This window comes from Mesoplodon bidens (assembly GCF_964165515.1).
Source record: "Mesoplodon bidens genome assembly, chromosome: X".
In the NCBI taxonomy this organism is placed as follows: Eukaryota; Metazoa; Chordata; class Mammalia; order Artiodactyla; family Ziphiidae; genus Mesoplodon; species Mesoplodon bidens.
This window is the reverse complement of record NC_138163.1, coordinates 88,629,120-88,647,406: the sequence shown is the minus strand read 5'-3', so window position 1 is coordinate 88,647,406 and position 18,287 is coordinate 88,629,120. Positions and strand designations below refer to the sequence as shown.

The window sequence follows — 18,287 nt, the reverse complement described above, 5'->3', positions numbered from 1 at the left end:
CCCACGACCAGATGTCTTCACAGTCTAAATATATCAAACATTTAGAAAAGAGCTAACACCTATCCTTCTCAAACCATTCCAAAATATAGCAGAGGGAGCAACACTCCCAAACTCATTATACGAGGCCACCATCACCCAGATACGAAAACCAGAAAAAGATGTCACAAAAAAGAAAACTACAGGCCAATATCACTGATGAACACAGATGCAAAAATCCTCAACAAAATACTAGCAAACAGAATCCAACAGCACATTAAAAGGATAATACACCATGATCAAGTGGAGGTTATCCCAGGAATGCAAAGATTCTTCAATATATACAAATCAAACAATGTGATAAATCATATTAACGAATTGAAAGAGAAAAATGATAGAATCATCTCAATAAATGCAGAAAAAGCATTCAACAAAATTCAACACCAATATATGATAAAAACCCTCCAGAAAGTAGGCACAGAGGGAACTTAACTCAACATAATAAAGACCATATATGACAAACCCACAGCCAACATTATTCTCAATGGTGAAAAACTGAAACCATTTCCACTAAGGTCAGGAACAAGACAAGGTTGCCCACTCTCACTGATATTATTTAACATAGTTTTGGAAGTTGTAACCACAGTAATCAAAGAAGAAAAAGAAATAAAAGGAATCCAAATTGGAAAAGAAGAAGTAAAGCTGTCACTGTTTGCAGATGACATGATAACATACAGAGGGAATCCTAAAGATGCTACAAGAAAACTACTAGAGCTAATCAATGAATTTGGTAAAGTAGCAGGATACAAAATTAATGAACAGAAATCTCTTGCATTCCTATACACTAATGATGAAAAATCTGAAAGAGAAATTCAGGAAACACTTCCATTTACCACTGCAACAAAAAGAATAAAATACCTAGGAATAAACCTACCTAAGGAGACAAAAGACCTATGTGCAGAAAACTATAAGACACTGATGAAAGAAATTAAAGATGATACAAACAGATGGAGAGATATACCATGTTCTTGGATTGGAAGAATCAACACTGTGAAAATGACTCTACTACCCAAAGCAATCTACAGATTCAAAGCAATCACTATCAAACTACCAATGTCATTTTTCTGAGAACTAGAAATAATTTCACAATTTGTATTGAAACAAAAAAGATCCCAAATAACCAAAGCAGTCTTGAGAAAGAAGAACGGAGCTGGAGGAATCAGGCTCCCAGACTTCAGACTATACTACAAAGCTACAGTGATCAAGACAGTATGGTACTGCCACAAAGACAGAAATATAGATGAATTGAACAGGATAGAAAGTGCAAAGATAGAAGATGGCAGAAGAGTAAGATGCGGAGATCACCTTCCTCCCCACAGATACATCAGAAATACATCTACACGTGGAACAACTCCTACAGAACACCCACTGAACGCTGGCAGAAGACCCCAGACCTCCCAAAAGGCAAGAAACTCCCCACGTACCTGGGTAGGTCAAAAGAAAAAAAGAATAAACAGAGATAAAAGAATAGGGATGGGACCTGCACCAGTGGGAGGGAGCTGTGAAGGAGGAAAGGTTTCCACACACTAGAAGCCCCTTCATCGGCAGAGACTGCGGGTGGCGGGGAGGAAACTTCGGAGCTGTGGAGGAGAGCACAGCAACAAGGGTGCAGAGGGCAAAGCGGAGAGATTCCCACACAGAGGATCGGTGCCGACCACCACCACTCACCAGCCCGAGAGGCTTGTCTGCTCACCTGTCGGGGTGGGGGCGCGGGCTGCGAGCTGAGGCTTGGGCTTCTGTCAGATCGCAGGAAGAGGACTGGTGGTGTGAACATAGCCTGAAGGGGTCAGTGCATCACTGCTAGCCAGGAGGGAGTCTGGGAAAAAGTCTGGAACAGCCTAAGAAGCAAGAGAGTTTTTCTTCCCTCTTTGTTTCCTAGTGCACGAGGAGAGGGGATTAAGAGTGCTGCTTAAAGTAGCTCCAAGACTGGCATGAGCCATGGCTGTCAGTGCAGAGCCCAGAGACAGGCATGAGATGCAAAGGCAACTTCTGCCACCACCAAGAATCCTGTGTGTGAGCACAGGTCACTATCCACACATCCCCTACCAGGAGGCTGTGCAGTCCACCACTGCCAGGGTCCCGTGATCCAGGGACAACTTCCACAGGAGAACGCAAGGCACGCCACAAGCTGGTGCAACGTCATGCCGGCCTCTGCTGCCGCAGGCTCACCCCCCACTCCATGCCCCTCCCGCCCCCCACTTGAGTGAGCCAGAGCCCCCGAAACAGTGGCTACATTAACCCCGTCCTGTCTGAGTGAAGAACAGACGACCTCCGGTGACCGACATGCAGAGGCATGGCCAAATCCAAAGCTGAACCACGGGAGCTGTGCAAACAAAGAACAGAATGGGAAATTTCTCCCAGGAGCCTCAGGAGCAGCGGAATAAATCTCCACAATCAACTTGATGTACCCTGCATCGGTGGAATACATGAATACACAACGAATCATCCCAAACTGACAAAGTGGACTTTGAGAGCAAGATATATTATTTTTTCTCCTTTTCCTCTTTTTCTAAGTGTGTAGGTGTATGCTTCTGTGTGACATTTTGTCTGTATAACTTTGCTATCACCATTTGTCCTAGGGTTCTGTCCGTCCGTTATTTTTCTTTGTTTGCTTGTTTCTTTTTTTAACTTTAAAAAAAATTTTGTCTTTATGATTATTTTTTATTTTAATAACTTTATTTGACATTATCTTTATTTTTTCTTTTCCTTCCTTCCTTCTTTCTCTTCTTTCTTTCTTCTTTCTTTCTTTCTTCCTTTCTATATTTTCTCCATTTTATTATATGCCGTGTGGATGAAAGGCTCTTGGTGTTGCAGCAATGAGTCAGTGCTGTGCCTCTGAGGTGGGAGAGCCAATTTCAGGACACTGGTCCACAAGAGACCTCCCAGCTCCACATAATATCAAATGGCAAAAATCTCCCAGAGATCTCCATCTCAACACCATCACCCAGCTTCACTCAACGACCAGCAAGCTACAGTGCTGGACACCCTATGGCAAACAACTAGCAAGACAGGAACAAAACACCACCCATTAGCAGACAGGCTACCTAAAATCATAATAAGTTCACAGACACCCCAAAACACACCACCAGACGTGGACCTGCCAACCAGAAAGACAACATCCAGCCTCATCCACCAGAACACAGGCACTAGTCCCCTCAACCAGGAAGCCTACACAACCCACTGAACCAACTTTAGCCACTGCGAACAGACAAACAAACAAACAAAAAAAAAACAATGGGAACTACGAACCTTCAGCCTGCAAAAAGTAGACCCCAAACACAGTAAGATAAGCAAAATGAGAAGATAAAAAAACACACAGCAGATGAAGTAGCAAGATAAAAACCCACCAGACATAACAAATGAAGAGGAAATAGGCAGTCTACCTGAAAAAGAATTCAGAATATGGATAGTAAAGGTGATCCAAAATCTTGCAAATAGAATAGAGAAAATGCAAGAAACATTTAACAAGGACCTAGAAAAACTAAAGATGAAACAAGCAACAATGAACAACACAATAAATAAAATTAAAAACACTCTAGAAGGGATCAATAGCAGAATAGCTGAGGTGGAAGAACGGATAAGTGACCTGGAAGATAAAATAGTGGAAATAACTACTGCAGAGCAGAATAAAGAAAAAAGAATGAAAAGATCTGAGGACAGTCTCAGAGACCTCTAGGACAACATTAAACGTACCAATATTCAAATTATAGTGGTCCCAGAAGAAGAAGAGAAAAAGAAAGGGACTGAGAAAATACTTGAAGAGATTATAGTTGAAAACTTCCCTAATATGGGAAAGGAAATACTTAATCATGTCCAGGAAGCACAGAGAGTCCCATACAGGATAAATCCAAGGAGAAACATGCCAAGACACATATTAATCAAACTGTCAAAAATTAAATACAAAGAAAACATATTAAAGCAGCAAAGGAAAAACAACAAATAACACACAAGGGAATCCCCATAAGGTTAACAGCTGATCTTTCAGCAGAAACTCTGCAAGCCAGAAGGGAGTGGCAGAACATACTTAAAGTGATGAAGGAAAAAAACCTACAACCAAGATTACTCTACCCAGCAAGGATCCCATTCAGATTTGATGGAGAAATTAAATTCTTTACAGACAAGGAAAAGATGAGAGTTCAGCACCACAAAACCAGCTTTACAACAAATGCTACAGGAACTTCTCTAGGCAAGAAACACAAGAGGAGGAAAAGACCTACAATAAAAAACCAAAAACAATTAAGAAAATGGGAATAGGAACATACATATCAATAATTACCTTAAATGTAAATGGACTGAATGCTCCCACCAAAACACACACACAGGCTGAATGGATACAAAAAAAAAAGACCCATATATATGCTGTCTACAACAGACCCACTTCAGACCTAGGGACACATACAGACTGAAAGTGAAGGGATGGAAAAAGACATTCCATGGAAATGGAAACCAAAAGAAAGCTGGAGTAGCAATTCTCATATCAGACAAAATAGACTTTAAAATAAAAACAAGACACAAAGAAGGACACTACATAATGATCAAGGGATCAATCCTAGAAGAAGATATAGCAATTGTAAATAATTATGCACCCAACATAGGAGCACCTCAATACATAAGGCAAATACTAACAGCCATAAAAGGGGAAATCAACAGAAACACATTCATAGTAGGGGACTTTAACACCCCACTTTCACCAATGGACAGATCATCCAAAATGAAAATAAATAAGGAAACACAAGCTTTAAATGATACATTAAACAAGATGGACTTAATTGATATTTAAAGGACATTCCATCCAAAAACAACAGAATACACATTTTTCTCAAGTGCTCGTGGAACATTCTCCAGGATAGATCATATTTTTGGTCACAAATCAAGCCTTGGTAAATTTAAGAAAATTGAAATTGTATCAAGTATCTTTTCCGAACACAATGCTATGAGACTCAATATTAATTACAGGAAAAGATCTGTAAAAAATACAGCCACATGGAGGCTAAACAATACACTACTTAATAACGAAGTGATCACTGAAGAAATCAAAGAGGAAATCAAAAAATACATACAAACAAATGACAATGGAGACACGACGACCCAAAACCTATGGGTGCAGCAAAAGTAGTTCTAAGAGGGAAGTTTATAGCAATAAAATCCTACCTTAAGAAACAGGAAACATCTCAAATAAACAACCTAACCTTGCTCCTAACGCAACTTGACAAAGAAGAACAAAACTACCCCAAAGTTAGAAGAAGGAAATCAAAAAGATTAGCTCAGAAGTAAATGAAAAATAAATGAAGGAAACGATAGCAACCATCAATAAAACAAAAAGCTGGTTCGTTGAGAAGATAAACAAAATTGATAAACCATTAGCCAGACTCACCAGGAAAAAAAGGGAGAAGATTCACATCAATAGAATTAGAAATGAAAAAGGAGAAGTAACAACTGACGCTGCAGAAATACAAAAGATCATGAAATATTACTACAAGCAACTCTGTGCCAATAAAATGGACAATCTGGAATAAATAGACAAATTCTCAGAAATGCACAACCTGCCAAGACTGAACCAGGAAGAAATAGAAAATATGAACAGAACAATCACATGCACTGAAAATGAGACTGATTAAAAATCTTCCAGCAAACAAAAGTCCACAACCTGATGGCTTCACAGGCATATTCTATCAAACAATTAGAGAGGAGCTAACACCTGTCCTTCTCAAACTCTTCCAAAATATAGCAGAGGGAGGAACATTCCCAAACTCATTCTACAAGGCCACCATCACCTTGATACCAAAACCAGACAAGGATGTCACAAAGAAAACTACTGGCCAATATCACTGATAAACATATATGCAAAAATCCTCAACAAAATACTAGCAAACAGAATCCACCAGCACATTAAAAGGATCATACACCATGATCAAGTGGGGTTTATTCCAGGAATGCAAGGATTCTTCAATATACACAAATCAATCAACGTGATACACCACATTGACAAATTGAAGGAGAAAAACCATATGATCATCGCAATACATGCAGAAAAAGCTTTCAACAAAATTCAACACCCATTTATAATAAAAACTCTGAAGAAAATAGGCATAGAGGCAACTTTCCTCAACATAATAAAGGCAATATATGACAAACCCACAGCCAACATCATCCTCAATGCTGAAAAACTGAAAACATTTACACTAAGAACAGGAAAAAGACAAGGTTGCCCACTCTCACCACTCTTATTGAACATAGTTTTGGAAGTTGTAGCCACAGCAATCAGAGAAGAAAAAGAAATAAAAGGAATGCAAATGGGAAAAGAAGAAGTAAAGCTGTCACTGTTTGCAGATGACATGATACTATACATAGAGAATAACAAAGATGCTACCAGTAAAGTACTACAGCTAATCAATGAATTTGGTAAAGTACCAGGATACAAAATTAATGCACAGAAATCTCTGACATTCCTGTATACTAATGATGAAAAATCTGAAAGTGAAATTAAGAAAACACTCCCATTTACCACTGGAACAAAAATAATAAAATATCTAGGAATAAACCTACCTAAGGAGACAAAAGACCTGTATGCAAAAAATTATAAGACACTGATGAAAGAAACTAAAGATGACACAAATAGATGGAACGATATACCATGTTCCTTGATTGGAAGAATCAATATTGTGAAAATGACTCTAACTACCCATAGCAATCTACAGATTCAATGCAATCCCTATCAAACTACCACTGGCATTTTTCACAGAACTAGAACAAAAAAATTCACAATTTGTATGGAAACACAAAAGACCCCGAATAGCCCAAGCAATCTTGAGAACGAAAAATGGAGCTGGAGGAATCAGGCTCCCTGACTTCAGACTATCCTACAAAGCTACAATAATGAAGACAGTATGGTACCGGCACAAAAACAGAAAGATCAATCAATGGAACAGGATAGAAAGCCCAGAGATAAACCCATACACATATGGTCACCTTATTTTTGATAAAGGAGTCAAGCATATACTGTGGAGAAAAGACAGCCTCTTCAATAAGTTGTGCGGTGAAAACTGGACAAGTACATGTAAAAGTATGAGATTAGAACACTCCCTAACACCATACACAAAAATAAACTCAAAATGGATTAAAGATCTAAATGTAAGGCCGGAAACTATCAAACTCTTAGAGGAAAACATAGGCAGAACACTCTATGACATAAATCACAGCAAGATCCTTTTGGACCCACCTCCTAGAGAAATGGAAATAAAAACGAAAATAAACAAATAGGACCTAATGAAACTTCAAAGCTTTTGCACAGCAAAGGAAACCATAAACAAGACCAAAAGACAACCCTCAGAATGGGAGAAAATGTATCCTAATGAAGCAACTGACAAAGGATTAATCTCCAAAATTTACAAGCAGCTCATGCAGCTCAATTACAAAAAAACAACCCAATCCAAAAATGGGCAGAAGACCTAAATAGACATTTCTCCAAAGAAGATATCCAGTTTGCCAACAAACACATGAAAGAAGGCTCATCATCATTGATCATTAGAGAAATGCAAATCAAAACTAAAATGAGATATCAACTCACACCGGTCAGAATGGCCATGATCAAAAAATCTAGAAACAATAAATGCTGGAGAGGGTCTGGAGAAAAGTGAACCCTCCTGCACTGCTGGTGGGAATGTAAATTGATACAGTCCCTATGGAAAACAGTATGGAGTTTCCTTCAAAGACTACAAATAGAACTACCATACGACCCAGCAATCCCACTACTGGGCATATACCCTGAGAAAACCATAATTCAAAAAGAGTCATGTACAAAAATGTTCATTGCAGCTCTATTTACAATAGCCAGGAGATGGAAGCAACCTAAATGTCCATCATCGTATGAATGGATAAAGAAGATGTGGCACATATATACAATGGAATATTTCTCAGCCATAAAAAGAAACGAAATTGAGTTATTTGTAGTGAGGTGGATGGACCTACAGTGTGTCATACAGAGTGAAGTAAGTCAGAAAGAGAAAAACAAATACCGTATGCTAACACATATATATGGAATCTAAGGGAAAATAAAAAGGTCATGAAAAACCTAGGTGTAAGATGGGAATAAAGACACAGACCTACTAGAGAATGGACTTGAGGATATGGGCAGGGGGAAGGGTAAGCTGTGACAAAGTGAGAGAGTGGCATGGACATATATACACTACCAAACGTATAATAGGTAGCTAGTGGGAAGCAGCCGTATGGCACAGTGAGATCAGCTCAGTGCTTTGTGACCTCCTAGAGCAGTGGGATAGGGACATGGGAGGGAGGAAGACGCAAGAGGGAAGAGATATGGGAACATATGAATATGTATAACTGATTCACTTTGTTATAAAGCAGAAACTAACACACTATTGTAAAGCAAATATACTCCAATAAAGATGTCAAAAAAAAGATGTGGTACATATACACAATGGAATATTACTCGGCCATAAAAAGAAACATATGGGGTCATTTGTAGAGACATGGATGGACCTAGAGACTTTCATACAGAATGAAGTAAGTCAGTAAGAGAAAAACAAATATCGTATATTAACACCTATATGTGGAATCTAGAAAAATGCTACAGAAGAACTTGTCTACAAGGCAGAAACAGACACACAGACATAGAGAACAAATATATGGACACTAACGCAAAAGTGCGGGTGGGATGAACTGGGACATTGGTATAGGTATATATACACTAATATTTATAAAATAGGTAACTAATGAGAACCTGCTGTATAGCATAGGGAACTCTACTTAATGCTCTGTGATGACCTAAACGTGAAGGAAATCCAAAAACAGAGGGGATATATGTATATGTATAGGTGATTCCCTTCACTGTACAGCAGAAACACAGCAATGTACACCAACTCTACTCCAATAAAAAAATGTCACCAAACATTTTTTAAAAATGGGCAGAAGACCTAAATAGACATTTCTCCAAAGAAGACAGACAAATGGCCAACAAACACATGAAAAGATGCACAACATCACTAATTATTAGAGAAATGCACATCAAAACTACAGTGAGGTATCACCTCACACTGGTTAGAATGGCCATCATCAAAAAAATTACAAACAATAAATGCTGGAGAGGGTGTGGAGAAAGGGAACCCTACACTGTTGGTGGAAATGTAAATTTGTACAGACACTATGGAGAACAGTATGGAGGTTCCTTATAAAACTAAAAATAGCAGTACCATATGACTCAACAATCCCACTCCTGGGCATATACCTGGAGAAAACCATAATTCAAAAAGATACACGCACCCAAATGTTCATTGCAGCACTATTTACAATAGCCAGGACATGGAAACAACCTAAATGCCCATCAACAGAGGAATGGATAAAGAAGATGTGGTGCATCTATACAATGGAATATTACTCAGCCATAAAAGTGAACGAAATTGCGTCATTTGTAGAGACATGGATGGTCCTAGGTACTGTCATACAGAGTGAAGTAAGTCAGAAAGAGAAAAACTAATATTGTATATTAACGCAGATATTTGGAGTCTAGAAAAACGGTATAGATTAACTTATTTGCAAAGCAGAAATAGAGACACAGACGTAGAGAATAAACATATGGATACCAAGGGGGGAATGGGGAGTGGGATGGATTGGGAGATTGGGATTGACATATATACACTACTAATGTATAAAATAGATAACTAATGAGAACAGACTGGATAGCACAGGGAACTCTACTCAGGGCTATGTGGTTACCTAAATGGGAAGGAAATCCAAGGAAGAGGAGATATATGTATACATATGGCTGAATCACTTTGCTGTACAGCCGAAACTAACACAACATTGTAAAGCAACTATTCTCCAATAAAAGAAAAAAGGATATTATTAGAGATGGGCAATTGCATGCTACAGCTAAGTAACAGAGGTGGTTTTCTGAAGGATGCACATTTGATCAACTTACTGGGCTTTGGTATAAGCCAATGGCCACCCTCCTCTTTCTGAAGCCACTCAAGAAACCATACTAAAATTAATACATTAAGTGACTCATTGGGGGAACTGATAAAATGATAGCATGGGGAAAACAATACTTTTGGAAACCTTCTCCCAAAGTAGTAGCTGAAATATGTCAGAGGTGTCCGATCTGTCCTAAGTATAACCTAGAAAAACCTATTTATACTTCTCAGAACCACTTTCCTTTGCCTCCTGGTCCCTTTGCTCTTTGTCAACTGGGTGTTATCTACCTGTCTCCCTCTCAAGGATACAAATATGTTCTGATGATGATGTGCACGTATTCCCATTTGGTGGAAGCCTTTCCTTGCAGACATGCAACTCCCCTTACAGTGGCCAAAATATTGTTGGAAAGGATTATTCTTTTTTTTTAACATCTTTATTGGAGTATAATTGCTTTACAATGGTGTGTTAGTTTCTGCTTTATAACGAAGTGAATCAGTTATACATATACATATGTTCCCATATCTCTTCCCTCTTGTGTCTCCCACCCTCCCTATCCCACCCCTCTAGGTGGTCACAAAGCACCGAGCTGATCTCCCTGTGCTATGCGGCTGCTTCCCACTAGCTATCTATTTTACGTTTGGTAGTGTATATATGTCCATGACAAATACCATATGCTAACACATATATATGGAATCTAAGAAAAAAAATGTCATGAAGAACCTAGGGGTAAGACGGGAATAAAGACACAGACCTACTAGAGAATGGACTTGAGGATATGGGGAGGGGGAGGGGTAAGCCGTGACAAAGTGAAAGGATTATTCTTAATTGGGGAATTGCTCTGCAATTACATAGTGATAATGGTGTCCATTTCACTGGACAAATTCTAAATGCTGTTTGTGAAATCTGGCCTATACTACCACATTTCCACTGTGACTATCATCCTCATTCTTCTGGTCTAATGGAAAGAACAAATGACATAATCGAGACCTAACTAGCAAAAATCTCTGAGGCCTTCGGCCTTCCTTGGCCTAAATTGCTACCCATAGTTCTGGTAAACTTAATAGCTATACCCTTTCAAAAACACAAACTGTAACCATTTGAAAAAATTATTGAAAAACCCATGATTCTTGACTCAGGACTATATAAGCCCCTTCTAGTCAAGGGAGATCTTTTACATTATTGTCAAAGTCTCATTAAGGCTCTAAAAAAAAATGAGCACCTGGTTGAAAACTTTTTCCACAGTGAGCTCCTGGGAGATGGAGATACAGAACACCACAATTTAAAACCAGTGGACTATGTTTATTGGAAAAAACATATTTTAAAGGACTCCTTACAACCCAGATAGAAGGGACCCTATTAGGTACTTTTAACCAACGCCCTGTGCTGCTAAACTTAAAGGCATTGATTCTTGGATTCATGTTTCCAATTTTTAAAAAAGCCTTCCCCACCTGTGTGGGCCTCTGAAACAGTTGGAGACCTAAAGCTGAAAGTGATCCAGAAGTGACTCAGATGGCACCTAATGTAGATGGCTCTCCCAAGACTTTGGACAAGGCTGGTACTCTCCATGATCCTCATTGATGAAATCCCTCAAGTTACCCTCGTTCTAATTGCCGTCATCATAGAGTTGTTACATCTCCTTCATTATGTAATAACTGATGAGGCATCAAATTGCCTTTCCTTCTTACAGACATACTTTCAAGGCTTGAAAATTTTCATCAATAGGTTATGGCTAGGAATTAAAGTTTAGAGGAAATGACCCTGGCCCTTTGGTCCTTCGATTTTGACTATGAAGGACTGGAGAATTGAACTTTTGGGACTCCTCCTTGAAGTTACAGTTTTATTAATGTGCTTTACCCTATTACATACAGTGGGCATCCTCCATGAGTGGTAATTCTATCTTGCATTAACTCTGCTGGGAATAAGCCTCTGGCTCCAAGTCTTGCCCATTCGATTAATCTATTCCACTTGGGATTCTTTCACCAACCAAGACCAGGAGTTACCCTTAGTCTTCTTTATATTAAAATAGCTGACTTTTCTTGGGATAGCTCTTTTACTAGAGTTATGTTATTATCTCTCTTATTATCCACCCAGGCTCCTTATGACTGGGAAAATAATGCCTTATTCTGCATTTCCCAAAGTCTAGCCACTGGAGGAAATCTAAAAGACTATTGGATATGCCATCAGCACCCTAGATAATTCACTGAATACCCAGGATCCCCTTGCCTTGGCTATCTCCAATCTTACTCGTATCCCTCTACCATATCCTTTTCAGAATTCATCTATTCTCCAAGCATACCATGTTCATCTACTCAAATCCACAGTTCCCTTTCCTTGTTTGCCTTGTTTGGAACCAGATAAAACCCAGAATATTCCCTTAGGAACATGTGTTCCAACGAGTCCCTTTGGTTACCTGGAAACATCAGATCCAGCTTCCAAACACCCAACTTTACTTCACTGTGCAAAAACGAAACATATTCTCATGATAACCCTCATGTATTCCTACAAGGAAGGCTTCTAGGCTGCTCAAATATAACCAACCCATGGTTGAATTTCACCTTTGACACTTCCTTTCTCTATGTTCCATCTATGTCTTTATTTGTGGTTGGAAGAGTACCACCTGTGGGATGTCCTGCCCCAACACCCTAACCCTACATTCTCAATGTGCTCTAGGACTTTTCATAGGTCCTTTGACTGTGTTAAATTCTTCAGAAATTACCAAATGGTACACACACTCTACTTTCTGCCTATGCCAAGAAACCCCTTCTGAGGGATTTCAAAGGTTCCTAAGAATTATTCAAACCACGTGGGGAGTTGGAGCCATTGATAAAATTATTCAAAATCTCTCTGCTACCATAGCAGACACAGCTAATGCCACAGCTAGAGCATTAAGTTCCCAAAAAGACTCCCTGAATTTGCTTGCTCATGTTATGTTAGATAAAAGATTTGCCTTGGATTACCTTCTTGCAGAACTTGGAGGTATCTGTGTCATCTTAAATAACACCTGTTGTACTTGGATAAATGCCTCTGGTATAGTAGAAACTCAAATTAAGATCTTAACAAAAGAAGGCCAATTGACTTCATTCTGATAGTCTTAATACTCCCCTAATGTTTGATTTGTTTAGTTGGTTACCCTCAAACATTGGATCTTGGTTCAAAACTGTTCTTCAAACTGGGTTATTACTCTTAATAATTGTTGTCAGCTTCTTTATATTGATAAAGTGCTTGCTTAAATTGATTACTTCTATACTTAGCCATTCTACTGCTCAGTTGATGTTCACACAAGTTGATATACTCGAGGCAGCACAACATCACGGTGCCTCCAATGAATTTTACAATCCATCCATTGATTCATTCACACAACCACCCTCTAAGGGACATGATGGACCTGGAGCAGGTAACCAAGCTATTCTGGCTATGTGGGAATAAGAATTGTTCCAATGATGTTTTCTTCAGGAAAAAGCATGGGCAAAAGGGGGAAATGTGAAAAGAACTATGTCAGGAATGACTAAGACATGACCTGAGGACCTCCACGTTTGCTGCCCATGCTGGACTTTTGTTGAACACTCTAAATTAAAACTGCTAAAGAGTTGCTGAGTTGCTAAAAGGAAAGAATAATATTAAAAACTGGACTTTATCTGGCCTAAGAAAACATAACTTTCCCTAGTAATGAATAAGATGCATTCCATAACTCAATCTTATGTACAGAATAATTTTACCCTCCAATCCAAATTGTTGGTAAACAACTTGTATAAGCCTGCATTGACGTCCCTATTTTCCTCTAAAAACCCTGGCCATTTCCTCTAGTGCGACACTATTCTGGTTTCTTCCAGACTTTCTGTGATCCCTGAATTGCAATTCTAAGATCCCAAATAAATTTGTCCAGTCATAAGCTACTAGTTGAGGGGACCAGCATTCTAACTAGAGTCTTCCGGCTTCAAAATCTGTGCTCTTTCGATTACAACATACTGGGCTTTTACGTGCGTGTCAGTTAGCCTGGGCCACATCTATTATGATGGATAGAAAAAAATTAAGCAGAGACTAGTTGTAACTCTTCTCTGATCCTCGGCCTGATAGTAGAAAGAAAACTGACAGGAGGGACGTGAAATTCGAATAGAAAGAGGCTGGAGTTGGGGAGGGAAAGAGTAGGCTCTGGAAAGAAAATAAGTAGACGAGGCTCTAACTGGGGGGTCAGCTATACACAGACACCAGCTGTCCTGGCAGTGTCACCTCTCGCGTTTTCCTTCCCGGCTGAGCAAGGCCAGGTCCACTCTGCTACACCTCCTTCCTTTCTCATAGCCCACCTTGGGGCTGGACAGATGCTTTTTCCCCCAAAACCCACACATGCATGCGGGTGAGCTGGGGTGGGGGTGATGGTGGTGGTCTGGGCAACTGCTGGGGCAGGTCAGGGGAGGAGTCAAGAAGAGAGTAGGGAAACGCTGGATAAAGGAAGTAACTCTCCGGGAGGCGATGCCAAGTGCGGTGCTCAAGAAAGGCTGTTACAACTGCAGCGAGTGTATATAAAAGGCTGGAGTAAAGGCGTGTGTGAGGTAACGACTAGAGAGCTGGGAGGAGCTGGGGTCGGAGGGACAGGTCAGGGAGGGATCCGGCAGGCAAGCACCGGCGTGGCGTCGGCGTCACGTGAGAGGACGGTTGGCACAGGACCACCGCTCCTTCGCGCCGCAGCCACCAGCAGGCGGATCCCAAGGAGAAGAAAGTTCAGATTGGATGAAAGGGGGTGTGAACCGAGGAATATCACTCGGGTCCCGCGCGGAAGAGGGTGTCAAAGAGCACCCTGAGAAGGCTTGAGGGAGCGTGCCTGGGCTCACGGCTGAGCACCGAGAGGGAGCCCACGGCTCCCAGCCTCGCCGAACTCTTCTCCTTACCTTGGGCACCGTGATATGGTCCATGACCGCGGTTCCCGCCACCCGAATGCCTCACCGCTACTCGGGCTGCTGCCGCCACCACCGTTCTACTTGCCTCCTTGCCCAACCCGGGTTCCAGCTCCCGCCCTCCCCATACTGGATCAAGCTCTCGTCACCTGATCCTCGCGGAGGCTCCTATCGCGACACTTCGCCTATGGCCGCTCCCGCCATCTTGCTTCCTGGCAAATGCCCTTTTCTTTGGGGGAGCCTGTCAAAATGCTGTTTCTTTGGCAGGGGAAACGGCTAAATATACATTCTAGCTCTCTAAGAACACTTAGTTTAAATAAAATCCAGTGATTGTGAGCTTTTTCATATTTTTAAGTGCAAATCTACTAGGAATGTAGACAGGAGGCAAAACAGTGACATATTAGGCTCACAAATATTTCTAGGACTGCTTCCATTTTCTTAAGATTAAAAAACAACGACAGATTGTTCTAGCTCAGACTCCAGGTTGGCCGGGGAGTTCTTAAGTCCCAGACTCGAGTGCTGACACCCTTCTCACATCCCATGATGCTGTAAGGATTCTGAGCACCAGTATCATTCCACTACTATTTAATGTTAACAGCGATGCACCAGGCAGAGATAATACAGACTGCCTTGTGGTGATGACTGGTTTTCTGAAGAGTTTCCTGTGAGACCTTGAGCAAGTCACTGTAGAATATTTTTGAAATGGTTTATAAGCATATCCTCCTTTCACTCCCCTTATCCAGGGGAGCCTACTACCATCAATCTAGTTAAAGCCTGGACTATTACAGTAGCCTCATAACTTTTGTCATCACAGATGTGGGGAAAGGACCAAGGACCCACTGGACCACCTCTCAGATGAGATGAAGTTACTCAGTAGTGTTCTCTGAATCAGACTTGTGATGGCCAAAACAACAGTCTGGGAGTTGGAAAACCTGGGGTATTTTTTTGTTTTTTTAAACATCTTTATTGGAGTATAATTGCTTTACAATGTCGTGTTAGTTTCTGCTGTATAACAAAGTGAATCAGCTATATGTATACATATATACTCATATCCCCTCCCTCTTGCATCTCCCTCCCACCTTCCCTATCCCACCCCTTTAGGTGGTCACAAAGCAACGAGCTGATCTCCCTGTGCGATGCAGCTGCTTCCCACTAGCTATCTATTTTACATTTGGTAGTGTATATATGTCAATGGAAAACTTGGGTTTTACTCTCAGGTCTGCCACTAACTTTCTGTGTGACCTTGAGCAAATCATGTCACCTCTCTGGGCCTTAAGTTGACCAAGGTTACAATGAGGGTATTGGCCACAATTTGTAGGGTCATTTCTACCTCACTATTGTAATGTTATGGTTTGAAATATCACCTTCCCTACAAAGTGATTTTTTCTTCTTTTAGTATCCATAACATTTGCTAGTTAAACTACTTATTCATCATATTTTGCTTTTTTCCCTAGCCTAAAAGCCCTTCCTTCAATCCATGACCCGAGTATCCCTTCACTTCCACGTCTTCAGAACATACTCATTGCATGCTAAACACTCCTCTCAATTGGCTCTTTTACAATCATCCTGAACTCCAGTTGCTGCATCCAATAGCTCTTCGCAGTGTTCAATCTCCATTTGTTTTGCACGTTTTTACACTGTTGATTCATTTTCCTTTTTGACATTCTCTCTTCCCTTGGCCTTTATTATAAAGCAGATTCATTGCCGGCATCCCTCAGTATTCCTTTTCTGCCTTTCTCCCAACTCCTCTTTGCCCTTATTTATCCATTTCCCTGGCTTCTGTCCTCATTCTTCTACTCTCTCTGTTTTCCTTCCCTTGGTAATCTTGATCTCATTCTCAAGTTATATCCTTATCCCCTGGTAGGGTACTCCCAAATTTACACCTCAAGTCCTGTGACCTTTCTCCTGTGCTCAAGTTTGGAACTTCCAACTCTCCCCTGACAGTACCACTTTGGTGTTCCAGCTAGCACATTAAAGGCATCATGACTGAAAACAAACTCATCTTTTACACCTTCCTCCTGCCTCTTGTCCTCTCCCACTTCTGCCACCAGCTCTTTCTCAAGTTTTCTTTATCCCTAGTAATGCCACCATCATATACTCAGTTACTTAGACTTTAACCTCATGTCCATGCTGTTTGGGATAGTTAAAAGGAGTATGGACTTCAGGTTAAAATTTCGACTCTGCTATTTGCTAATGGTATATGATCCTGGACAAGTTACACAACATCTCTGAGTCTCAGTTTTCTCATCTGTAAACCAAGTCTAGTAAGGTGCTTGTGAGGATTCAAAGAAGTAACATATATCAGGTACCAGGAACATCATAAGGGCACAATGAATATTGGTGGTTACCTTCCCTTCCTCAACTCAGTTATTAAATATTTCTGTTCTCTTCTCTCTCAGATGATTACCCTGCTTCCTTGTTCACTGGTAAAATAGAAGGCATCAAAAAGGAACTTCCACATCCTCCCACAACCAAATCTAATTGCTGCTCTGCATGTGAACCCATATAATCTTCCTTCAATGAATCAACTGTTCCTGAACCTTCCTAAGGCAACTCCTCCACTCGTCCACTCAATTTCATACTCCCTCGACTACTAAATTGTCCCTTCTTTCCTTTATCATAAAACATCCCCACTTTACCAGATCATTTCCATCAGCACAAGAACGTGTTTATAATAACGTTTCTTTCCAATTTTAAAAACCCTTTCTTGACCCACATTCCTCTCCCCCACCTACCATTCCCTACCCCATTTCTCTATTGCACCTTATAGCAAAATTCCTCCAAAGATTTGTCTAAATTATCTACCTCCACTTTTTTTTCTCTCCTCTCATTCTCTCTTGGAAACACTCTATTCAGGTTTTACCCCCACCACTCCAACAAACTGTCCTTGTCAGTGTTACCAGTAATCTCCATATTGCAAAATCCAATGGGTAATCCTCAGACTTCTTTTATTTCAGCAGTATTTGATCACTCCCTTCCCCTTGATACGTTTTTTTCTACTTGGTTTCAGAGACACTCCTCTCTCTCCTACTTCTCTGACATCTCTTTCCCAATCTCCTTTGCTATTTCTCCCTTATCTTACCTTCTTTATATGTTGGAATGCTGTCAGGGCTCAGACCTTGGTCCTCTTCTCTATTTACACTTATTCCCTGGGTGCTGTCATCCAGTCTCATGCCTTTAAATACCATATTTGCAAAAAACTTCCAAAATTTTATCTCTATTCCTGATCCATCCTGTTAACTCTTAAACTTATATAATATCCAACAGCATACTGACATGTCTACTTGGATGTCTTAGAGGCACCTCAAACTTACCATATCCAAAGCAGAATTTTTGATTTCTACTTATCTCCTCAAATCTGCTCTTTTTATAGTATATCTCATATCAGAAATTGGCAACTCCAGTTATTTAGGACAAAAGCCTTGGAGACAT

The 18,287-nt window shown here is 40.3% G+C and overlaps 1 protein-coding gene across 2 annotated transcripts in view; it reads right to left on the bottom strand.

Annotated features, from left to right (window-relative positions):
• The window catches only part of LOC308609099 (phosphatidylinositol-3,5-bisphosphate 3-phosphatase MTMR8-like), a 212,584-nt gene extending 197,622 nt beyond the window's left edge, over positions 1 to 14,962 (bottom strand). For both annotated transcript variants that reach the window (XM_081222629.1, XM_081222630.1), the window contains exon 1: positions 14,850 to 14,962. In XM_081222629.1, coding sequence (XP_081078755.1) covers positions 14,850 to 14,873 — 24 coding nt within the window. In that variant the 5' untranslated portion in view covers positions 14,874 to 14,962. The remainder of the gene's footprint in view (positions 1 to 14,849) is intronic.
• Between the last annotated feature and the right edge of the window lie 3,325 nt (positions 14,963 to 18,287).